This window comes from Candoia aspera, chromosome 2, assembly GCF_035149785.1.
Source record: "Candoia aspera isolate rCanAsp1 chromosome 2, rCanAsp1.hap2, whole genome shotgun sequence".
NCBI classification, from domain to species: Eukaryota; Metazoa; Chordata; class Lepidosauria; order Squamata; family Boidae; genus Candoia; species Candoia aspera.
This window is the reverse complement of record NC_086154.1, coordinates 187,784,946-187,811,352: the sequence shown is the minus strand read 5'-3', so window position 1 is coordinate 187,811,352 and position 26,407 is coordinate 187,784,946. Positions and strand designations below refer to the sequence as shown.

Sequence of the window (26,407 nt, the reverse complement as noted above, 5' to 3'; positions counted from 1 at the left end):
CACAAAACCACTCTCTATGTCTTGTAAATCTGTCCCAACTGTGAGTCAGGTATATTAAAAAGGAAGGCAAAAGTGACTTCTTGTACAATTAGTCCATTGTGTTGCAGAATAAGGTAGATTGGGTAAATAATCAGTTCAGATATTCAGAAAAGCTGAATTCTTAGTCTGTTAAATTATGTAGTTTGTGCTGTGGGAGAACTGGAATTTGAAAACTCAAATGGTGTATTGACAACATAACTCAGATGGTATGTTTTATATATACATTCTACTTATATTGCATGCTGTATTTTGCAACCAGCCTCTTGTTGAACAAAGCAAGTCTTCTGTGCATGTTGCAAAAGATCCACATTTCTGCCCATGTCCACATTAGATTAAACAGGTGATCTAATGGGGAGTATTATGTGGCAGCTGCACAGGAGGGAGAGTATTTGCAGTGGTCAGTATTTGCTGCTACTTCATGCAACTGGAGGTGATCACCATTCACAAAACCCCACATCTACTGTTGTCACATATAGCAGCTTGGGCTTCTAAAGCCTTTTCATTTGCATGTCAAAATTGTTTGCATCCAGGAATTCTGTAAAGGCCACATGTCTTCCAGAAATAGTCTAAATTTCTGGGAAAGGAAGAATTAATTTGACAAACACTAAAAAGGATAGAATATGTATAGAATAATTAAGTCCTTTCAACCTGTTTCAAAATATGACTTCCTCTAAGTAGTCATTACTATGCGTAGAAGAATTTAGCTCATGCCTTGAGAAGAAAGGAGAAGTGAAATAGTTACTCAGCCCTGAGAAAGTAGAAAGTGAGAGGAAGAGACTCAGAACAGCCCCACCTTGACTTTAAAAGGATCCATAAAAAGGGGCAATGAAGGTCCTTAAAAAGAGTCCAGCTTTCCAGATTCTGTTAATAAAGTACAGCAGAATAAAGTAGCGTTCCTGGAATCCCTGCCATGTCTGTTCCTTGATGAAGACTACCTTGAAGGGCTGACACTTCTGTGATGTCATCCAATGCTTTGCTTGGGATTTCTCCGTTCCTTTTTATCTGTGGTTGGTACAGATGTAAATATCCCTCCCTGCAGAAGATGGAGATGGGCAAGTACCATTTCATAAAATCACCTCAGAGCTTGGATGCTGCCCCAGTAAAACTGTAGTTTGATCTCCTGAATTAGCTGTTTTAGCTTTTATCTATTTCATTTTGTTTTGTAACATGCAACCAGAATGAATAAATAAGAACTAGGGTTCTCTAGATTGGTATTCAGTTTTTCCAGAATATTTTATGTACTGCAAAATAAGGCATTAGGTAAAATCTGTGTGGCTCTGTGGTTAAACACAAAAAACAGTGTGGAAGTTCTGTTCAAATTAACTCCTTTTGCATAATCATAATCATAATCATAATAAGTTATATAACCTCTTTCTTGGGATAATTTGAAAGAAAAGCTTTCTTTATGTGTGTGCTTATGCTTCAGCTTTTTGAGGAAATCTTGTGAATAAAAATCACCTGGCACTAACATTGTCTAATGGCCCTGGCTTGGAGAGGAGAGCCCCCAGGGCAAATATATTGAGCGTTTTAAAACTTTTACATTAGAATGTTGCATATTGGCAAGTGGGATACTGAAAATCAAGTGTATAAACAATGCTGCTGCTTCATGACAGAACACAATTTATTTCCTTTATCAGAAATTGATCACCCACGAGAGGTTTGAAAGTGCATGTGAAGAACTAAATAATGCATTACTCCGGGAGCAGCAGGCACAAATGCTTTTGAACGAACAGGCGCAGCAGCTCCAGGAATTGCAATATAAACTGGAATTGCATTCTTCCGAGGAGGCAGACAAAAACCAAACTCTCAACGATGCTGTAAAGGTAGGATGGTGTTTGTTCAAGAGTAAAAAATAAATAAAAAATCCGATTTTCACCTGAAAGCAATGTTTGGGTTTGGTGGTCCATGGAAGCGTTATAAAGAACAGCACTTCAAGGCCACTCAGGTAAACCAAGACTTCTGGTGGAAAAGCCACTTTGATAAAAAGAAGAAAATGGCCCACGTGGATATCTATCAAAATGGAGGGCAACTACTGTTCTTTCTTAACATTAAAAGAAGTATAAAGATACAGCCTCTGCTGGTTGTTGAGAAAGCAAAACGACAGAGGTCCTCTGCATTCCCCCCCACCCCCCAGCATGTTGAATTAAAAATGCATTTAATAATTTATTTCCTCCTCCTGACATTGTTCCAAAGAATTAGTCTGGACAGAGGGAAGTTCATAACCAGAGAGGAGAGAGGCTCATATTCTTGTGGTCATTCCAGATCCCTAAACCTTGGTTATTTTTCTTTTTGGTTCTGCAGAAGGCCAGGGATACAGTTAATTGGCCAGTTGCTCTACAATTTTACAGCATTTATTACATATGCATGTTTTCCTCTGGAAAGCTGTGCAAGCCATGTAATCAGTGCATATTCATATCTAGCCTATGCTGTTCCCTTACTTCTTCCTGAAAAAGGAGATATAACAATATTTAACAATATTAAAGGAGATGTAACAATATTTAAAAAACCCATTTGTTTACATTCTCGAAGCACTAATTTTAATATTCAAGCAAAGCTAATCTCCTCTGGTGATCTACCCAGGTGCATCAGCAATGGACACCCTGGGTTTTCCTCTGAATTATAATATATGTGGGGGCCAATGGTGGCTTTATTGCTGCAGCTCATGATAGTTCCTTCCCATATGGTCTTTTTCTCTTGTCAAGATGGAAAGGGGGTGGGGGGAAGGAAATAGGGCTACTTGTATTGCTTAAACAGTTTTAGTATGGCAAGATGGTTTCATTTCAGGAGTACCAAAATCTCTGCAGTTTTGTAATGCCATTGCAAGAGTTCTGCTTGGAAATAAAGTTGATGCCTACAGGATGGCAAACTAGTTTCCTGGCAGAAGTGGGGAACACCTCACTATCTTTGAATGGTCACACTCTGTAAAGTGGGTGAGTCAGAACTAAGACAAGATGAGGCCACAAGAAAAATGTAATTTGATTTATCGAATAAGTTTAAGCGGGGAAAACAGATTTGATTAAATTAAATCTTAATTAAAGTTAATCTAATTAGATACAGTTAATAAGGTTCATCTCTTCATAATTTGATACTTTCCCCTTCTGTTACTTTGTCCTGGTTACCATTCCTAGTTTCAACAGGGTGTCAATTGCAGATGCACCTGGGTAGATCACCAGGGAGATTAGCTTTGCTTGGATATTGAAATTAGTGCTTCAAGAATATAAACAAATGGGTTTTTTAAATATTTCTCTATATAAACAGGATCAATGAATGACCTATCCAAGATTCATAGAATTTTTCTATGCAAAGCAGAATATAAATAAATAAAGAATAATTAGCAATAACATTCAAAACTTTATCCAGTTTTTTTCTAGAAAAATGAGCTATAGATACTAATAAGATTGTTCAAAGATGACAAGCACATAAAAGCACATAACTTCCAATAGATGTACAAAATATATTGATTCATAAAACAATGTTTGGAGGAACAAAATAAAACTTGCTAATTTATTCATTGAAGTAGTTTTTAAGAACCTTTAATATTAATGATAATAAAGGCATCAAAGAATAAAGTCAATAATTATACACTGTATACTTTGGTTTGGAAGATATATAACATGTGTTAGTAATTAGGCAATATTACATCATTCTGTTATTTTCATCCAGTAGTTTAAAAACTCTGTTGATTAATTTTGCAGCTTTATCGGTTTTAATTATAATCCCATATATTTTTTTTATCTACGCAATGGTATATCCCATAGAGACAGGCATGCTTGCCAATTATGTTTCAAGGTCAGTCAGCGCTAAGCATAGTTCTTAGATTATTTCTTATATTAGGCAAGAAAAGATAGTAGCCTAGCTTTCCCATTTTGCAACAAAAATTTATTCTTACAGGAGCAGAATATATATTGTTTTGCACAATAAAACTATCTGGTAATTTCAAACAATAAAACATACTGTTCGAAACATTTTCTATGTCCACAAATACTAGAAACACCTAGGGTTTTTTTGGTGGGTTTTTTAATGCATGGTCATTCATCTCCTCTAAAAAGTATGGCTGAAAATATTTCAAGAGAGAATTTTTGGAAAGTTTTATATATTGATCTTAAGCATATATCATCCATGCAGACACTCAAGGCTCATAGTCATAAAAATAGCAGGTGCATACATCAAAATTACAAATCAAACAGCAAATAGCAACATTCAAAAACAGGAGCAACCCAGCCAGAAGAAATCATGATAAGAGGACTAGTAATCTACTGACCCAACAAAAAGCATGCTGAAATGACAGCATCTTCACATCTGTTAAGACGACTTGCTGGATATTTGGGGACAAAGAATTCCCCAAAGTTGGTTGAAACAATCTTTGGTTCTATTGCTCATTCTAATATGCTCCATGAATTTTTGCAGCAGTGTCTAGGGGATTGAGCCCATCAAGCATTACCATTTGATTTTCTTCTGGGAGGCTTTGTGCCCATCACGATTAGAATTGTGCTTTACGTTATAATCTACAAGATCACCTGCTCCATTACAATCTAGAAGAGAACTGGGAAGGCATTATTAAATGCCTGTCACCATCCTCAATGTCAACCCTTTGAGTCCAGTCAAGAGGCACAAACCATGAGTACTAACACTACCTTTATTGTAAGGTTACATTAACAGAATCTTTTAAGTCTGAAAGTACATCTCTTCCCCCCCACCCCTCACCTTTACGGTCCAAGAAACTAGAGAGGGTCCCTTCTGAGATGCTTCCCAGGTCCCCATTGCTTCTGTGGGCTCAGCTGCCTCTTATCTGACCGTTGCCTAGTCTGTGGCTCCTCCTCCTGTCTCTCAAGGATATTCTCACAGACCATTATACTCAGCCAGCATGGCCAATGATAAGAAGAGCTGGGAGCTGAAGTTTGGCAGCTGCTGGAGAGCTATAGTTTCCATGCTCCTGACCATAAGATCAGTTGAAAGTGCTATTCTTAAAATAATCATAAATGCATCATGGTAAGATTGCAAGATTGTATTGGGAAGTATTCTGAGTGATTACCCCATAATTGTGGGATTCTCAATGAACAAGGTAGAGGAATATGTCACTACAGCTTTTATCTATTATCTTTATGTGCAAGGACTATGAATGGATATGTGTAATTTGGTACTAAACATATGATAAACCGAAACATCAGCATCTATAAATTTGGAGAGAGATGGTAAAGCATGCATAATCTCAAACTAGTGCCTATCTATATTACATTGCTTTCCCCTTCTCCACCCAGTTGATTGAAATACTTTCAAGCACTGTGAGTATAACAATAACGTAACATAATACTGAACTCTGTATATGCCAAATGTATTTGCTATGAAAGCTGTCTTAAGAATTATCAATCTTATTGTCAAGCGTAATCAATATTTGCTAGGTGTGGCTGTCTAGATTGTTGTAGTGTTCATTTGTGATTTTCTTTTTTTCATCCTTTTAAAAAGAGTTGATGAAAGGCTGAGATGAAAGTAAAATACTTGTGGATATGTTTGCTGTAAACTCAGAAAATAAATTTGGGGGTTTCATTTAGCAATTCACAGAAGTGTTTCTTTTTCTTTTGCCTCTAGAGAAACAGGCTAGATTTAGATTGCTCAAAGGAGCCTTGATGATTGCCAGTAACTGTGTTGTCACTTTGGCAAGAAAGAGCAATTCTAAACACTATCTATTAAATTAAAAGCTGTTGTTCATTAAAGAACATAATGCAACTGATTATTCATTAGTGTACAAGTTAATAGTAGACTGTTAATCAAATGTATCATGTTAAAGCAAGCTAGAGAGAGGACAAGAGATCCCCTCTGAATTGTTTGGAGACTAAATTTCATAATTCATTAATTAGTTAAAGGTTCTAGTTGTTTAAAAGTTTTGTATAATGTGTATGCTCAGCACCTAAATAATTAATAAAAACTGGAATTAAACAGAAATTTCCACCTGCCCTTCTGTGAGTAACACAGATTCTTATTGATCCTGTGTTCTGCATTCATAAGAAACAGCCGTTCTCATGTAACATGGCAGTGTCTTTGGTAGATAATGTATGTGTAATTATCTCTCTCTCCAAACATTTGGATGAGAGGGGAAAAAGATGTATTATCTGATGTTTTATCTGTGTTCACAATCCAGAGTTTTGCTTTCTCCCCATTGCTATCTCCATGCTGGAATTCCTGGAGAACCTTTATCAGAGAATTGAGCTTGATGAAGTAGCTCACTTGTATCCTGCAGCATCCTAAGTTTATATTGGTTGGGGTGAAGATTTCTAATAGAATCTACCATACCATATGAAAAGAAAACATATACCAGTGTATGAATAGAACATAACAAATGAAAATGTGCTTTGATGGCCTTCCATGTTTTTCTTAAATTAAAAAATATTTTCTGTTCCTATGTTTTTCCTTTTCCACTTCAATTTTTTTTTAAAGCCTGTCACTGAAGGCTTAATGGAATTGCTGCTTTTTGGTAATTATACTAATAAACACCTCTGTCCATGACCTTGAGATGTAGAGTGCACTGGAAAAGGTTTATTGATATGGATATTTCAGGGGAGGGTGGGTGAGATGAGATTATTTCATGAGTAAAATGCCAAGGTGTACTTTTGTATAATTTATCTCAGATATTTGAGAATGTTTATGTACCTTTAAGATTTTATTCAGAATACAAGAAGGCTTGTTAAATCCAGTTTCCTGAGAGATTTTTGTTAGAGTACTGAATGAACTACAAAGCAACTATATTAGCTTGAGATGTACAGAGGGAATCAATAGACCTATAAAGTTGTATAGAAGGTTTTTTTTAATGGCTTAAACCCTATTTTTTCTAGTAGCTTGAATATCAATACCCAGGACTTTTCTTTGGCTTCTGATACTGAAGTCCTTTACACTTAACAGATCTTGTTATTCTTTGAAACTGGAGTGTTAATGCATCATGCAGCTATTTCTGTGGATGTCTTTATTAATCTTAAGCAACTTTTCCCATGATCTCCTTTCCTTTTGTATGGAGCTTGAGTTTATAAAGATATTTTTAAAGTTCCTATAAAACCATAATGACTGTTCAGATAGAACTGGGGTTGTGGAATCCTTGGTGCTTTCTGAACTTGGTTGCTTGCTTACAGACACTTCACTACCCAATTATGTAACATCATCAGTGCGAGCGAATATGGAGTTTGCTCCCTGTTTATAAAGAATAGCTTGCCCTGCCAGTTTTGGTGGAGGTGTGGTTTTCTCCTTAATAGTTCCTTGATTAGGGTATTGTTTTCTGCTTGATTGTTTGCCTGGTATTAATCCCTGCTTATCTGGGTGTTGGCTGCTGGAGAGGATGTGTTCCAGTCTTTTTGTTTCCTTCTTAGCTTTTTTATTGTCTTGTTTGAATGGTGCGTAAATATGATTTATTTCTACGTGTCTATTGATGGCTGATTTGTCTGAATGCCAGGCTTCCAGGAATTCCTTAGGAAGCTTGGCATTCAGAGGAACTACCAAGGAGAAAACTACACCCCCACTACCATGAGAAACTTCCCCACTACCAAGAGGAACTAAGAACTCCACAGTTCAATCCCGAGCTACATATATTGGAGTGGCTTTGGATGTCTCAATAGTATGAAGCTAACAATAAACTCTATACTAATTTGTATTTGACCTTGTTCTTTTAAACATTCTACCCTGGTTAAGACAGACTGTGGAAGCTTGAATTTCTTCCACTGTTGCCCCATTCTAATTAATTATTCCATTGAATATGTAATTATTACAGTTTATATCAGGATTACTTCTAACCATAGATTTTGTAACATCTGAGTATCGTATAATTCAGATCTTGACTAGTTCATGGTCCGTGAATGGTGATATTTCTGCAAATTCATTAACTCTTTGCACAGTGATTCCATGTTGACTTGGATTTTGAGTTTGAATTTCCCTGTGTCCACCCTTAGAAGCCTTCCTGGAGGATGGATAAATCATCTAAAACTAGATGAAGAATTAATTGGTGTTTCTGATTTAAGTTGATTCTCAGTTGTTCAGCAGCATCCATACTGTATTTCAGATGTGGACAACGTATTTTGAGGCTCTGCCTGGTTGCCTGTGATCCAAGCTATTGTGTTATACTATATGAACAGTGCAATTTTTAATGTGATATTTAGAATGTTGTTGAAATGTTGTGACAAAAGAACTTCCAGAGAAAGATGGGACAATGGGAAATGCAAGTTATTACAGTAACTTTAGGTCAACTAGATTACCTACAGTGGCATTGGCTGAATTCACAAGCCATAATGTGTCTTATAAACTATGGCTTATTCCTTGTTCAGCAAAGTGTGGTTAAAATAATCTATGGCTTAGGACTCTGTGTGAGCTAACCATTGAGATGTATTCTAAACTGCTCCATTATGTTTCAGAAAAGGAAGTCAAGTAATAGTTATAGTATTATCATTTATAGACTTTCCAATTGCTTTTATCAACCTAAGTTGCAAAAATTTTTGATAGAATTTATACTTCAAAAGATAAACGTATTGTACATTTCAGCAGCTATTTACAGGTGTAAACACACTGCATTAGTCCCTAGGTTGAGCTGCAGAGGTGGTAGACCTTCTTTGGCTTTCTTTGATCAGCCTTTGAGGTAGGCCAGGTCAGGAAACAGACTCCACAAGGACTACTGGAACTCTATTGTTGCAGGACAACCTTGTCTTTCTTTCTCGCTCCCTCTTCCCTTCCAGGACTAAGCTGGTGTTTACCTAATGGCTGTTGAATACCTTCTTCAAGGCCATCCCCGTAGTTCTCTATAGATTGCTTCAAATGAATGGATATTTAGGATTGTTATGCTTTGATTTAAACTTTTTGAGAGCCCTGTTTGCATCACCAGAACGATGGGTGGGAATGGAATCAGTGTAAAATATCCAAAGATGCCTGTCAGAACAGCCTGCTGATAGTTGTGCTACAGGAACATGATCAAGTAGAGCAGTCAAAGCAATATACGCATGGGAAGAGACACCTGGACTAAGTCTGTTTGGACTCCTCTCCCTCTGGCTGGAAGAAACTATTTCCCAACCTTTAATGGTACCTGACAAGCTGCCCTCAAAAGTGCCTGGCTCATGCTTGAGGAGAACTTAGTTGCCTGGCCCAATCTCATTTTGCTTAGCATTAAGATCTCTAAACTGTGCCAGTCCTGTACAGTACTTTTCAAAAGGAATAGCAAGAAATTTTGCTGGGGCAGGGCAGGGCTGGGTTTTTCCAGCGCTGTGCTCAAGGGTATGGATAGTTGTTTTGTGCCAGCTGCTTTTCTTTTGTGTAGAAAATTATTTATCAACATGCGGTTGATAAGTATTAAGGCAAGGTCTCCTTTAAGTCCATCTCTACTCTGGAGAGTTCACGAACTCGTCCACGTAGTTTTCTTGGTAGCAGTACAGATTTTGCCATTGCCTTTGTGCAGGATTTTTTCATTATTATTATTATTATTATTATTATTATTTCCTAGTTTGCCCTACGGCACTGGGATTTCCTGATGATCTTCTTTCCACGTATAAACGAAGTCTGATCCTGCTTAATTTTTTTAATTAGGTGGATAAATGTAAGAGTAGTGTTAGCAAGGTGTTTGGGTTGCTGTCATTCCTTGTATTTTGCTTCCTACAGTATTCTTCTAAAGATTTCTTGGCAGAACGTACCTCATGCATCGGAGTTTGGTGAGACTGTAAACGTTCGTAACTAACCATATTGCAAGTGGCCATGGCGATTGTGATGGTCGAAATATCAGCTGTGTCTAACAATAGAATAATTGGGCTTGCGTAATTAAAACGAGTTTTAAAAGTTCTTCACACTGTCCAAAAGAGCGCTCTGCATTTCAGCTATACCGCAGGCAAGCAATCTGGAATGGGGTTTTGTTTTCTTTGGTTTTCAGGCTCCTTATTCATCTTCAACTTTTGAACAGTTTGAACTTGTCTGTTGCTGTGTTTCACGATAAATGTGTTATCAAGCTTTGAAATTTTCTTCTTTTTGTAAATATTAAGGCCCAGGGAGCAAAATAAAGGCTATATTGTGGATTAAGTGAAATATCTCAAGGCTGTTCTTTTCTGATAAGTGAACCTGAAGTGACCTTTCTCAGACACAATTACAGAGCTGTATGTTTTGCCTTTAATTTCATCAGGGGTTTAATTAGTATACAAATAAAACTTCTCTTATCTTCTTTTCTACCTAATTGGCTTGTCTTCGCTTCTGTATGAAGCATGTGAGAGTGGGCTGTAATTAGGGTGACTGGGTTAACCTTTTTTCCTCAAACGCACTCCTGCCTCCAGGCCTCCAGGCCCAAAAACAGTGCTTCGGATTTATTGCTTTGCAATCTCGGTGATTCTCCCATAGGCTTTCTCATGAGCAGAAGGGCTCTGGGTGCTGCCAGTTCCCACTGCTTAACGGGGATCTTCATTCGTCTCCCCTCTAAATGTTTATTGATTATCTCACTGTTCCGCATGCGGCCTCCAACAACTTAATATCAGGTGACAGTCAGGAGAGTTCTCCAAGTAATTAGAGTTGAGCATTGGGGGAACAATTAGGACCAGAGTTATTAAACTTGATTTATCCTATTCTCTCCTGAACACTTTCTGGGATAGCAGAACATCACACTTCCACAATCTACCCTGGTTGAGAAATTAGTGGCTAACCTGCTGCTTATCATTGTTTCCTTGCTGCCTTGAGGCACACCCTCTTGGTTTCAGCCGTTCAGCTGGAAATATTCGAGTCCATAAAGTTTATCAGGGGTTTTAATTAGATCAATCTGAAGAAAATGGTGGTGGAGGGAAGGAGGAGGAAGATTTAGCAACAGAAAATATATTACTTTAAAACACTCCAGACTGTGGTTCAGCAGTTTTAATGGCTTATCTTTAACCCCTGAAGATCAAGACTTAAAAGTAAAGAGGAAACTTTCTTCTGAAAACATTCATGGAGCAGTATGTGTGACCAGAAAGAATTTGAGGCCAGGAAATTATTCTCTGTTTATATCACAGAAGCTGTAGTTGCTCTTATGTTCTCACTTGGTGGCCTTTTAACAGCTTGTGTTGATGCCCTGTTTTCAAAAGCAGTTAACACTTCATAGAAGACCAATGATGAAAATAAATATCTGATGCCTCTGTATCTTGTCAGATGCAACTTGGTACACTAATGGCAAAAATTGGGTGCAACAATAGCAAGAAATTGTTGGCAGTGACTAATAGGAGTCCTTCAAAGAGGCAAACAGTGATTAATGTGTAATACTAAGTGTGGTTTAATTTGTATTATATGGCCTCAGGTTTACACATCTCCTGGAAGTTTCTGCTTGTTCAAGTGAGACTACAAATCATGGCTGGATTATGATATATAATTCTGATTTGGAGCTATGTACCATAAGCTAGAGTTTGCCAGTTTGATTGTAATACTTTGCTATGGTTCTTTCAAGACCTGAGAATTCTAATCATTAAAGCTTACACTGCTGTATATTTTCTTGGATCATATATTAGATTGAGTCAGAATTACCCGGGCCCAGTATTAAACTACTTTTAGATCTGGCTTTATACTTGCTTTTAGTAGAAAGACTCTACTTGGTTTCCCTTTTTTAAAGAACAGTGAGAAAGTTCAATTTTGCTAATTTCCTTGACACTCTTCATGTTTTCAAAATTATTTACCATGGAGCATTTCTGAATAGATCCTCTGGATTTCAGCTTGAGTCATGGTGATTAAGGTAGCCCTTTTTATTCTTCTCAAACCAGGAGAATGTTGGAAAGAAATTTTGTAAAAGGGCTCAAGACTCAGGATAACTTTAAAAACAGAATGGAATGGGACCAAATTTGGTATTGTGGGAGAAGCTGTCAAAAAAAAAAAAGACTGAATTCAAAAACAGTCCAGATTTTATTTGGGGCTGTGAAGAAAAATACCAGTGCATCTCTGTGGGAGAGAGAGATGGGCAGTGGCTTGGAATGCTCAATTCTAAGCCTCCTCCTTTCTGCCTCTGGTTACATGACCCAGAGCAGAGTGTATGCAATCTGTCCTGTGTTTCCCAGTGTGTGTGTGTGTGTGTGTGTGTGTACACACACATGCATGCACATGCAACAGAAAACATACACATAGACACTATGTGTTCCTTTCTTACACAGAATTAAATACAGATGCCTCCAATGGCCATTGCTCATGAAGGGATTAGAAAGAATTCAAGAAGCCATGCTCTGCATCCTTTCCCTAGCTTGTTTCTGTTTGGAAAGCGATTCGCAGGAGGTGGTGCTGTGGGATTTGTGGTCAAACCCTATATCACTATGCTTTAGAATCCCACTGGTTTAAAGTCTGTCTCCTGTACTTTACATGATATCTCTTGATGATATGTTTGGAGTTTTGGAGTGAGTTCAGTTTGGATTGAGATGCAGAAGTGTATTTTTTTCAAAATCAGTCCCACTGAATAAGTAGAAATACTAAAGTGCTGTCACATGCATCTGCAGAAGAGACAAAGGGGCAAGTGTTGAAATGTGTGCCATGCCACAAAAGTTGCAAGATACATACTTGTGTCAGATGCTGGGACACAAGTATGCAAGGGGGGAATTTGTGTCATGATATCATTCTATAATTGTCTCAATTTTTAAGAAAGGTGATAAGATGGATTTGTCTTAATTTTTAGCAGTTAACCTCTTAAGTTTTATTGGTAAATTATATGCTAGGGATCTACATGGGAAATTTGTTTATTGGCTAATTCAAGTTAAGGTGAATTTTACAAATACTCGTACTGCATCATTTGGCTGAAACATATTCTAGTCGACCATGAGAAACTCTTTACACTGTCTTCATTGACTTGAAGGCAGTCTTCACCTTGATATCTCAGGAGAGTCTATGAGCTAAATTGGGGTACACAATTATTGATGGCTGTCTTCTCTGATTAATTATGACACTGGAGGTAAGCACTTATATGCAGGTTAGGTGCTTCACTTTAGGAAATCTCTGCTTCAATACCTATGTTAAAAGAAGTTATGCAAGGATGCATACTTGCTCCTTTAATTTTCCATTTTTATATCAATTTCATCATTCCAGCTCTGTCTAAAAGTTTCACCCAGCAAAGGTGGCTAATAAACCCATATCCATCCTCTTCTTTGTCAGTGATGCAGTCACTGTATCCGTGACACAGTGTCTACAAGGCAGAACTTACAATCCTAAAATATTTTGCAGTGAAGAAAAATTGGCTGTTAACTATTCCAAAACAAAAGTGGTTCTACTTACTAAGAGGCATGCTAACTATTCTCACAATTGGCACATAAATGGTTTCTGTATTGAATAAGTCAAGGATTTTAAATATCTAGGTGTTTTCTTCTAATCCTCTACAGTTTTGAAGAAACGAAGTCCAAGCTGAAAAGATCTCTAATTGGCAATAAATTTGTCCCAATAATAATTCAGGGATAAGATGTTGAGGTTTGTACTTTATTGTCACTGTCTGTATAGTGACAATGACACAGGAGCCTCAGAGGTAATGTAATCCAAATTCTTAAGAGCTATACCATACATTCCCTGATGTGTGTCAAATGCTCTTTTGCATTTGGAATCTGGCCTTCCCTCATATGAGACCTTGCTGATTAAAGTCCTGGATAAAATTAACCTTTATGAAAGGATTTTTGGCCCAATTAGTCCTAGCAGTTAACTTTGTTTAGTCTTGGAAGAAAGGTGTAACTGCAGAGAGCCAATCTGGCCTAGTGGTTAAGGTGCTGGGCTAGAAACCAGGAGACTGAGAGTTCTAGTCCCACCTTAGGCATGAAAGCCAGCTGGGTGACCTTGGGCCAGTCACTCCCTCTCAGCCCAGTTCACCTCACAGGGTTGTTGTTGTGGGGAAAATAGGAGGAGGAAGGAGAATTAAGTATGTTTGCTGCCTTGAGTTATTTATAAAAATAATAAAGGCAGGATAGAAAATAAAATAAATAAATTAGTGTGGTCTGTTACTCCAGTTCTTGTTGTTGTGATTGAAGACATCCACTTTAGAGACATAGTGAGTCCTTGACGTGGACCTACAGTACATAGAGATAAAAGTAAAGCTTCTCACTACTCTAATTGTGGCTTCTATAGTAAACTTTTTATATTCTCTAACCACCTTAATAACATCCCCTCTATCTCACATAGGAGAGCATTCTCCCTGGCTAGATTGGCAGTGTTCTGCAATTCGTGCTTCTGGAAGGAGGTTTAATAAAATTCCATCCCAAGATTGCTAAACCTCTGTTGAGTTGGGACAATCAAGAAAGTATCACATGAACTGCTGTCCTTCCCTCTATATAAGGCACCAATCTAGAACACCTCTGCCTTATCAGGACTCATTCTTGGTATATTGGCCCTTTCTTCAGCCCATCCAAAGACTGATCCAATACTTGCATAATGTGTCACTTGACTCATAGAACAGGAAGAAGGAGAGCTGGTTATCATCTGCATACCAGAGGTACCCAACCTCAACCCCAACTGCAAATCTTTGTTGCTTCTAGTCTACAGAAAGATTGCCTGCAGATGCAGTATCCCCTCAGATATGTACTCACGTCTTTCAAATGGAAAATGGGAATGGTCCTTACAATCTCCATAATCTGAATAGGGCTTTTGGGCTTCCACTGACCTGTTGAATTTTGGAAATGAATGCTTGCTCAGCCTTTCTGAAAATCATTATCCCAAATTTCTTTTTGCTTTTTGACATTTCAGATTCTCAGATGGAAGTTGTTAGGAGGAGTTACAAAGCATCATAAATATATATACAATTCCTGGCTCCATTATGAAGGTTATACAGTAGCTTTTTAATTTGTCAACAAAGCATACAGGAAACTACTTCTGCAATAGAAATACTTTAGTAATAAACATTGTAGTAAAAAACAAAAAAACAAAATTCATTTGTGAAAAAGTATCTTTAGAAATTAGCTTTACGCGCAGGTAAGTATAAATGCAATGCAGAAAAAGTATCTTGCCGAGAAGCAGATATAGTGCTGACATTAGAAGAATGTCTGTAACAATTGTCAGATCTTCCAGTAGTTGAGAAAGCCAAATAAAAAAAAGAGCTGGATTGAATTGAAATTGCACCATAGCAGCTCAGAAGCCTTTGGAAATGTGACCGTAAAGCAAATCATATAAAAGATTGTTTGTATTTTGCAGGCAAGTAGTTTTAGCTGTTCCTCATTTGGGGAATTGTTTGCATTTTTATCCATCTGAACTACTTTTCTACTTGAAGCTTGACCATTAGTGACTATCTTGGAGCAACCTTGAAGGAATAGAAATTATGTAATTCATTTTGGAAACCACAAGACGCTGTATGACATAATGTTTACAATTCGAACTTTACTGAACAGTTAAAAGAGCTGTAGGATAGGTGCTTTTTGCTATGGCATCTTCTACTCCCTTTTCAAACAGCAGTTTTCTTTCTACCTACGGATCCAGGTGCTCTGGGTTCCTTTCTGTGAGGGAGTGCTGTTCTCCTCATGATCAACTTGTAAGCTTCCCACAGCAATCTGGCTGTTGCTCTTGCACCAAAATGTTGGGCTAGACAGGCCTTTGGTGTAACCCAGCATAGCTCTTCCTATATGCTTACCCAGCCCACTTTAATGAATCCTAAGATAATGTATATTTATCATATATGATTGTGTACAGATCAAGATGGTTTTTATTTGTTATAAAGCAGTTAAATCTGCAATGTACTGTATGTTTAAGAGGAAATAAGTACTATTTTTCTTCGAAAATAGCCCCAATCTATTTCACAGTCAGTCTGTATTCCTCTTTGTTTAATAGCCTATGGCATAAATTGAAGTTAATTATCAGAGCTGACAAGTAACTCTGTTTTCTGTCTGCTCTCAGAGTCTCTCCGAGGCAAAGATGGAGCTGAGAAGAAAAGATCAATCTCTGCGTCAGCTCAATAGACATCTTACCCAGCTGGAGCAGGACAAGCGTCGACTGGAAGAGAGCATCCACGATGCAGAGAGTGCCCTCCGCATGGCAGCAAAGTGAGCACGGGGGCCTTGGGGAGATCACTTGAAACAGACAAAAGATCAATTCTTACTTTCATGCAAAGGGTTTTAGTCCTGGATAATGCAGCACTGGAAAACAAAAGTACAGCTGCCTCTCTTTGAAATGGTAGTAAAAGATCCTCTTGAAGAAAAAGAACTTAGTTGAACATACTAATGGTCCATTTCAATCATTTCAATGTCCATGGACAGGCATGATTAACAGACGCAGCGTACATATCTCGAGTTTTACCCCTAATATCCACCTGAGTTGAGCCAACTATATGACCAAAGAGCAAAGTGGCTTTGATGGGAAGAGATACTAGTATATGGTGGTATATGATAGTTGAGCAGTAGAGCACATATATCAGATGTACAGGAATAAAGAAGCAAAATACACATGGCACATTGGCCATGAGGCTGTAACAGCACACAAGTATAGTCATTCATGTATCTCTTGACTAAAAGCTCAGGACTTGGCAAGTAATAAATGCATAGAAAATCAAGTAGTCAGCCCACCACATAAAATTCTTCTAAGGTAGCCAAGACAGCATATGCCCAGAATACACACCTACAAAACTTTTACATGTGACAAAACAAGCAACTTTTCAGCTGCATTCACACCAACAAAATAGCCTTTTAGATACTGTCCTCAAAGCAAGCTTTTCTTCAGATTTAAATGGATAAAAAGACATATTCCTAGAGATTAGTGTAGCTGAAAACTGCATGAGGTAATCACCATGAATCACCATGTAGAAAGGTAGGTGTTATATAGATGTACCAACATGCTAGCACCCAGAAGATGCTACACAGTTTCCAGAGGCTTTCAAACATAGATCTCTGTGTGCTGCCAAATATCCTATGAGTGAAAAACATTCAAAGTTAGAAAGGTTTCTTCATCTGGACAAAATGGATTGTTTTCTTCTTTGACCACCTTGCTGTCCCCAGGCTGCTCCAGTTCTTTCAGTGGTGCCAAGAAAATTGAGGTTACACAGCCATTGCTATATCTGCCAGTTTTTTTAAAAATGTATTTAATTTGTGGATTGTGATGATGAAACAACGGCATTTTTTATTCTCAAAATTTCTTACTGATTTGTACTTGTGGATAATTCTAGAATTTTCTCAACCATATTCTGAACTTGTGGAAACATATGCAAAAGTTCAGTAACAAAACATAGAAAGACACTAATCCCTTCTAGTACCATCTCTGATACCTTTGGTAGATGAGACCTGTTATCGTCCCTCACATGGAGAAGTTTCATTGGTCAACTGTATACAAGGAACATTATAGAGCTGACTCAAAAGCAGCAGAAAAAGAATGGAAAGTATTGCTTATGCTAGTCACTTTATTGTTAACTTGGCTAAAAATTTTTGTATATGACATTGGAATTACCCAAGGACAACAAATCTTGGGGCAACAAAATAAAATAAACCTTTAAAAATAACAAAGTAAAAGAATTTGATTTTTTTTAATTCATTCAACAGAGACAAAGAATTAATTGCTAGTCATATGAAATCAGTGGAATCTACCTTTCAAAATGTAAGTAATATTTTTTGATAATGCTTTACCATCTAAAGCTGTAATTCAAGGAATTGTACTTTGGTATTGCTTTTTCTGCTGGAAATGCTGGTGGAACTTGAGAAATATAATAATCTATAAGATAATAACCAGTCAAAATATATACACAAAAGATCTCAATATTATATCCTAGCAAATATAGGTCTGTTTCCACAATTAAAAATCTAGAAAATAAACTCTTTCTGAATTTTTGTGGCAATGCTCTCTCACTGTTATACTGTAGAAAGACCCCAAAATAATAGTATGCATTAATATTTTAGTCAGTTACTACTCTGGCCTGATTTTCCAGATTGCTTGCAAGAAAGTGTGTGTGTGTGTGTGTGTATGACGTTATAGATAATGTTTCATTTTAAAAAACCTTCCAATCATAGATTCTGTGTGCTTTGATAAGTCATTTCCCAGCCATATTAAAAACAAAAATGAATAAATGAATGGAATGGAACAGAATGGAAGGGAATAGTAATAGTAATAGTAATATAACTTTATTGATTAGTCAGTTGACCATATCAAAGGAAGGGAATAATATAATACAAATGTTGTACATATAGGCTTGCGTTTGCATATGGAGAAACACTGACCTAGTGAAGGTAGAAGCAAAAGCAAAGGAATGAACTAATCTAATCTGCAGTAATAGTTGACACTGAGCTTTTGACTGTGCTGCTTCCCCCCCTCCTCACAATGGATATACAGTACAACAGATATTCTTCAAATGAAAGTACTTTAAACTGCTCCATCCTTTAAATGAAATTATCAAATATGTGGTACCTCTGGTTTCTGACCTCTGATGTTGCTGTCAGTTTCCTCACATCATTGGTGATAGTGGTGAAATTATTTTCAGTCTTAGTGTTCAGAAAATAATTTGTGGTTCTTTCCAATAAAGGAACATGTATTTATGCACATGCTCACAAGCACATACTGAGGGATATGATGGAATACCTCCCCCGCCAGCTATCCCAAAGATTGTGGTGGAAGGGCTTAGGGATTCCACCTTGAAGAAGCCAGAGGAGCCAACCTACCATGTCCCTGTGCATGAATGCACTAGCACGTGCTCCACTGTATATTGTAATATTTACTTGTCATAAATTCTATGTTATGGAAAGCCAAAAGAGAACAATAAGAAGGCATACTTCAGAAATAATCTCAAACCAAATCTTTAATCATTTGCCCTATCAGATGAGTTGTACTATAATTTGGGAAGCTCAAATAAGTATTTAAAATGTCTTAGCAAGCTTAGCAGAATCTTACAATGCTTATTTACCAAAGTAGCTTATATTTTATATTTTAGAATGAAATGAAAATCTGTTTTGCCAAACTATTCAACTGAAGGAGGAGTTTCTCATTCGTTTCGGATTTAGTGCTTTTTCCCTTCTTCCCTGGTTCTAATCTAGCCTTCAGTCTACCATTCTCTGAATTCCTGCTACTGCAGCCAAAAAATCATGCTGGCTGGGAATTCTGGGAGTTGAAATTCCAGTACATCTGGAGGTTACTACATTGGGGTACGCTGTTGGAATCCTTTATGCAGTTCCTTGCCAATGGCTAGTATGTTGCTGACACATCATATATATATATATATATATATATATGTATATGTATATGTATATGTATATGTATATGTATATGTATATGTACATTCATTCATTCATTCATTCATTCCTCTTGACGCAGTTCCTTGCCAATGGCTAGTATATTGCTGACACATCATATATATACATATATATATATATATATATATATATACATATATATATATATATATATATATATATATTCCTCTTGACCAGAAATATGGTACCGCAAACAGATATAACTAGAATTAATAATGTTGGTCCTTGAGAGAAGACTCCCACCAGTCAGTAACTGACTTGTAGAGTCTTCCATCTAAGAACTTTTGTATGTTCTATATTTTTTGCTGCTTTTTGAGCTTGGCTACACAATATACCCATTACATAAAAACATGCTGTAATGGGTAAGAGAGTTCATTATCTGCCATTGCCAGCACTTTCCAACTTTGGAAGTCCCTTGCCTACTAATATACTAGATCCTACCCACTGAGTCCAAAGTGTTTCCACCCACTTGGCATAATTTGGCTTGGGGATAATTGCCATCTCTACACCATCAGTCATCTCACGTCTTGTCTTGTCTGCTGTTTTTCATCCATCATCGATAGGTAGAGGTAGAGGTACAGATAGATACAGATACAAATACAGAGATACAGATGAAAAATAATTGTTCTGTTCGTTTGTCTGTTTATTGAAATGATTTATATGGCCACCCATCTCAAGATGGTGACTCGGGGGGGGCGTTAATAATACATAAAAATGTAACAAAACATAATATAAAATAAACATAGTAATTTAAATATCAATAATAATAAACACACATAAACAGTAGAATACCATTGAAACTTCTAACAAATTGTCTAAAAACAAAGCCCAAATCAACCTTACATACAGGACTCAACAGACTCTTCTTTTTCCAAGAAGACTCTTTGTTTTTCAAGTCTCTTCCCCTTTTTCATTCTATCCAAGCAACTTCCTTTTCAAATGTACTGACAACAAGCATGTTTAAATTCCCCCCTAAAGAAAGGTGTTCCAAATTTCTGGTTTTGAGGTTTGCCCTTCAGAACGTATGGATTTCAGACACTTGTTCTTCATGTTGTTACAAGTGTGTCTACTTGGAAGGATGTTTAATTGAAACCAATAGACCTACTCAAAAGTAAGTGTACATAACCTTACAATGTTTGATTAATGTTCAACAAGTAACTAGTTGAATGGGAGAACAAGGTTAGTCTTCTAAAGTTGATCAGTACATATGTGATTTCTTAACAATATCTTAATGGTTTAATGGTCTATACAGCAAACTGAGGTTCTGTTTCAGTTCTCACTGTTGACATAATTTGGAATAACTGCTGAAAACACCTGTTTTGCCCAAGGGCCATGTCATTTTTCCTAATATAAAACTTCGTAGTGTATCACTAAGAGAAGGAAGGTATGAAAAGTAAAGCAGAGGTATGTGATGGATATTATATGTGTTGGGAACCAGCTTCCTCATGCATGTATTAGGATGGAAATAAATTCAAGAACAATGCCCCCCACATTACATTTGATCTACTTTCCTGAAGAGAGTTTTTATTTGCCTATATTTGAAAAAGTTATTTGCTACATAGTCTGAAGCCAGGAGGCACTGCCCATTCACATATCTAAGCATGGAGAAGAATATGACACATGTATTTGTCTTTCCCGGTTAAGCCTTGTATCTACTTAAGATGGGGATTTGTTTCTATCTGAAGAATCATAGGTATAATAACCCATTTAAAAACCCAAGGCTTCCTGTTCTCCAGCAGAGAATATTCAGAGAATTCTGATTTCCACACTGTATAATGCAGCCTAGTTTATCTTAATGCCATAAGGACAGCACCAAATGTAGCTGTATCAACAGAAATGCTGTTTGGGGGTACTTCTGGAGCTCAGAATGGAGGCACTACTGTGTTATTTTAGTATTCATTTTGTGCCACTAGTGTCTTCAGCAGTGTATTGAACCTTGAAGCAGTGTTGAGGACTTGAATTATCCACAGCGAATACAGATAAATCAGAACATCCAGATCAATCAAATTTTCTAGTAAATTAAAATGTTTAAATAAAAGGGCCAGGGAACTTTATTTCTTTTGGATTAGGCACAGATGTACTTATTGTTATTCACTGTTTGTTGGTACAGCATACTAGCTTAGTGACCTTGTACTTAAGTATTCCTCTTATTATACCTTATTTTTTTTAGAGTTATGACCTTGTTTTTACTTGGGCTGGAAATACAGAATGCAGTGCTCAAACAGCACTAGCAGGAGAGTAACAGGATTTGGAGGCTGCTCTTAGGTGATTGAACCCATTCTTGGCTTTTGTCTATCAACCTGGCACCTGTCACAAGTGTAATGGACCAGTAGGCACAGAAACCAACAGGAAAACAGCAAACATTTTTCCAACAGTTTGAAAGCATGTTTTGTTGTTGTTATTAATTTTTAAGTTCATCCCATGGAAAAAAAATATTTGTATCACTTTTTTTTATCTTAATAGATTAATGCTGATTACATTGAGAGATTCTTTCTCCCCCTTTCCTTTGAATAATCCTTTCTGATGTTTAGACTGCTATTTTGCAAATACTTTAAGCGTCTTCTTTGTTTGGATCCCCTAATAACCTGATTTTCTTGATCTGTGTTCCTAAGGATCAATTGTGCAGGACATACAGGTGTTAGCACAGCTGGCTTGCTGATGACATCTCTGTCCAGATAGCTGTCTAGTGTGTCATCACTCATATTGTTCAGTGTCATTCTGACCTAGCCAAGCTAAAAATGGCACTCTAGCTCAAGAGGGATTTAAAAACCTTGACAAACTAAAGATAAAGATATTGCAGAATGTCATATCCATGTGTTTAACTGTTTTAGCTGACACATATCTAAGAAACTAATGGCAGAGCCCGTCTGTCTTTTTTTTGTTTTGGAAACCTGAAGGGTTTTTTGTTTTGTTTTGTTTTTAATGCATGTATATTGTATACTTTGCCTTAAGTGAGGAAACATCCTTGTGTGGAGTACTGTGAAATTAGTTAATGCGTTATTTTCTCCAGACATGGGTTCACTTCCAGCTCAAGGTCAATGAAATCTGTTCATCAGGGACAAATTATTGTGCACATCCCACAGATACAGAATAGCTTTGGCATAGTATGTACTGTTGCTTAAAAGGGCCTGGATCAAATTATTCTTTCATCCAACTGATCTCAGGCTTTCGTGTGTTCTGTTTTACATGCTAGGAAAATGTTCACAACATTATATTATACTGAATTTTCTGTTGATGAATAATAGAAAACTACCTCCTTTTTATTTTGGCTGAAAAAAGTTGACACTGCAGGCATACATACTGTATGTCTACTCAGAAGTAAATCTAATCAGTTGCAGTTAGACCTATGTCCACAAAGATTTGCACAGGATTGCATTATTATTCTTGTAAAATCTTTTTTTTTTAAGCAGCCTATTGACTGAATCATGCAGTGATATTGCTTTCTCACTGCAATCCTATACTTCCTTACCAGGGAATAAGTCTTACTGAACACATTGGGATATTTCTGAATTAATGAAAGCTGGACTGGATTGGACTGGTGTGTAAATGCCTGTATACTGAGGAATTGGAAGTTTGGAAGAAATTTGAGGTCACTCAGTTCACGCCATCTCCCTGGGGTAACATCCTCCAGGTACCAAATAAATTCTCTACCATACATCAAATCTGTTACAGATGAATTTGTCATTATCTGGAGGCAAACTTAAAAAAAGGATGACAAAAGTGCCTCTTCGATGCAAAGATGAGTTCAGCAAAATACCCAGGAAATTTCAGGCAGTGTTTTTGCCTAAGCACATTTAATTAAAAGAGAGGATAATAATAATCCAGCAGACTTGTAGCTGATTTGTTCTAAAGAACAATTCCTTCCTAATTTCAGCAGTGGTCATCAGATGCCAAATGTGAATCAAGGTAATTGTTTTAGACTTTGCACAATGTTATCTCTAGATACGGTTACTACGTTAACTCACATGAATTGGAAATACTTACAAAATAGAAGTGTGGCAAAATTGTTTTGCAGTAAGTGGAATGAAATATAGCAATAGATTAAAAACATAAAATACATGGCAAAATCCAGCCAAATTTAAGCACTTTCATGAGTGACCACTTGAAGTGGAAGAGTTAAGCATGTGCTTAAAGCTCTCCTGTTTAATTCAGGGAGACATGGACTCTCTTTAGTGTGTGCATGTGTGTGCGTGTGTGTGTATTTAAAAATCTACTTTTTTCCATCCTTGTCTATGAGGAACACTATTGTGATGAGTTTACAGAAATAAACATCTAAAAATTAATTTGGATTTCCAACTTTAAGTTATTATGGATAGTTTAGACTTTAAACTTGTCTTCAATATGCAAAATTCACCTTTTCTAAAATACTAAAATCTGTTTATAAAGTAATGGCATTTATTTTCATCTCCTCTTTCAGAGAGACTACAATAAAACAAATGAAAACAAAAGCATTTTAAAAGGTGCTATAAAACAGCAGTAATATTAAACAAAAGCTTCTGAAGTAAAAATAATACTTCAAACTGAGCTCAGAAATTAACTGAAAGCCAATTTTGTTGGCAAACAGAAGAATAATAGTCTAATTTGTATATTTTGAAATAATTGCTATTTCTGAAGAGCTTTTTGGTAACATTGGACTTTGGCATCTGAAACCACTGGAAAAACCTTTATATGTTGACTTGAACAATTGACTGAACAGGAAGTTAATGAAAGCTCTCCCTCTCTTGATCCACCATTCTTCTACTTAGTTGAGCAAAAGAAATCAAGAGTATGTCTTCAATATATGCTGGGTCAGTAACATATTGGAATATTGTCATGATTGTTACAGTAGTTAAAGAGTCTGTACTGCTTCTGGAAGGGGCCTTAGCCTTCCATAAATTTTCTTAATTTGGGTCACAATATTTAACATATTTTGGCATTTAATCATTGTAATAGCTAGCCATTCCTCCCCATCAGCAGATTTTCCCTAAGTCCAATATTTTGAGTTTTTTCTCACTTTAGCTCTTATATGTGAAATAGGCCATGTTGATCTTTCTGATGAGTTCTCTAAAGCTGATTTTAGAGATTACTGATGATTACATTTTTATCCTGCCAAACAGATCTGGCCATTATATATGAAAATCTTCCCTCACTCTCTTCTTTCTTTCCAGCAACTCTGTGAGGGTAAGTTGAACTGAAAGATGGTAATTAGACCAAGTCACCCAGTGAACTTTTTAGTTGAACGAATACATGAATCTGATTTTTATGAGCTTCCATTATAGCAATGCTTTATTCATATTGGTTAATTTTCAGCACCTCTTGTACTAAATACCAAATCTGCATTTGAAATTTGTTAACTGCTTGGGAATGTGGTACAATAAATGCCTGATCTCAGAGTTTTGGTTTAGAAAACTCCAACTTCACTCGGGCAAGCAAAGATAGCATTGCAGAACATTGTGTCATATTTTTAAAAAAAGTTCTACCTCCTTCCTTCCATTTACAAGGAACAGTTCTTTCTTCTAAATGAAATATACAAGGGTGGAAAACAGAGACACTTATAATTTATAAGGGTGGAAAACACAGATACACTTATTATTTCCAAAGCACATAAAATATGAACAAATATATTAATACATTATAGTACCTAAAGGTCAACATGCGTGCCCAGGAAATGTCAACAATTTTCTACATTACAGTGGATATAGCTATAATCAACAGATTTTAACTAAGCATTGGAATCAACTTTATCAGTTATAAGCAAAGAAATTAGTTGGTGTTAAGCAAACAGAACAAGTTAGAGTCCTTGGACCATTTTCAAAAAGCTGGAATTAAGAGCTGTTAGCTCCTACAATGTGTCTTGTAGTCTGTAAACAGAGAAACAAATTCCCCCAATGGATGAGTTAAACACTAAATAATTAGACGTAAACTTATAAACATGTTACTAATTCTAGATGTTCATTTGCCTAGTTAATCAATTCCAATGTACAACTGAGACATCAGCCTAATTGGATCTAGGCCCTTTGGTCAAATGTATAATGTTTATATCCTTTCCTGATTTTGCTTGCTCTAAAGGCTTTAATAACATTTCTTTTCAATTTATGGGAATTTACATTGTATGTGTTATTCAAATTCAGTTAAAAAATGAGAGAGTATTGAAACAGCCCATTTTTAAAACTGCAGCCACTGCATATTTATTGCTTTGTTTTGTAGCATCACGGAGTGTCAGTGATTTCTAATCCATAGAAGTGTATCATGTCTTCCAAGTTAGCCTGTGATCCCCAGGGCCTTCAGTGGAATGTCCTTAGTCTTTAGTTTTCCTTATGAAAATCCCATTTTTATACATAGTTTAAAAACTTCCTTGGGAGTTTATAGAATAACCTTGTCTTTCTCTTTTCTTTCTGGCACTCAGGATGCCCCATCATTCAGCTGGGAAAGCTCCCATAAAGGAGCTAAAGATTGATAAAATAGAATGATAAAACCCAGATTCCTTGCCTTCAGGTTATAGCCTTAAAAGAATGACAGAAGAGGGTGAAGGAAAGCAAGATAATTCCAGCACCTGCTTTTAAGGTTTCGTCATTCTTAGAGTGGCCTGCTATGAGGAAAATGGCCTGCTCACCATGGCCCCCATGTCCTGCTGCTGTGTTGCATTGGGCAGTACCTTTTGAGGAGGGAGGAGGGGTCTCAGCCCAGCTGGCCACAGTAACAGCAGTGTGAGATGGCAGTTCCTTATTGTTTGCTTCATATAAAAATATTTTATATTTTTATAGCATATGTATAATTTTTTTTGAATTACAGTGAAAAGAAAGGATTTTAGCAATGGCTGCATATGCAAAATTCCCATGCCTATCATAACTACTGCAGACAAATCTGCCTTTATTGTATCTGTATACATAAATCATCTGGAAAATGTTCCCAGATGCACCATCAAATAGAAAATTTTAATTACAAGCTAACTTTTGACACCTTTATTCCCCTCCTTTTCTCACCAAGAGTCTCATCTCTGTTTCCACAGAAAACTGCCTCTATTTCCAAAATGTAGAAATTAGAAGCAAATAAACATACATAGTCTTTACACTTTTGAGACTTTCTCCAGTGTTACCTTTGAATATATTTACACACACACACACAATTATTTTCCACATGTGTGACCTGATTTATCAATAAAAAATATCTGTGTCACACCTAACAACTGGTTTGTGAATAACCACTGTGTATGTTTAGTTGCTGTCACTTTTTTTTCCCAATTACCTTTCACCACCACCAAA

General features: G+C 36.7%; 1 protein-coding gene across 1 annotated transcript in view; it reads left to right on the top strand.

Moving 5' to 3' along the window:
* The window catches only part of CCDC171 (coiled-coil domain containing 171), a 173,514-nt gene that overhangs the window by 90,470 nt on the left and 56,637 nt on the right, over positions 1–26,407 (top strand). The window contains exons 20-22 of the mRNA XM_063295043.1: positions 1,677–1,862; positions 15,838–15,983; positions 17,469–17,523. Of these exons, the coding sequence (XP_063151113.1) occupies positions 1,677–1,862; positions 15,838–15,983; positions 17,469–17,523 (387 nt within the window). The remainder of the gene's footprint in view (positions 1–1,676; positions 1,863–15,837; positions 15,984–17,468; positions 17,524–26,407) is intronic.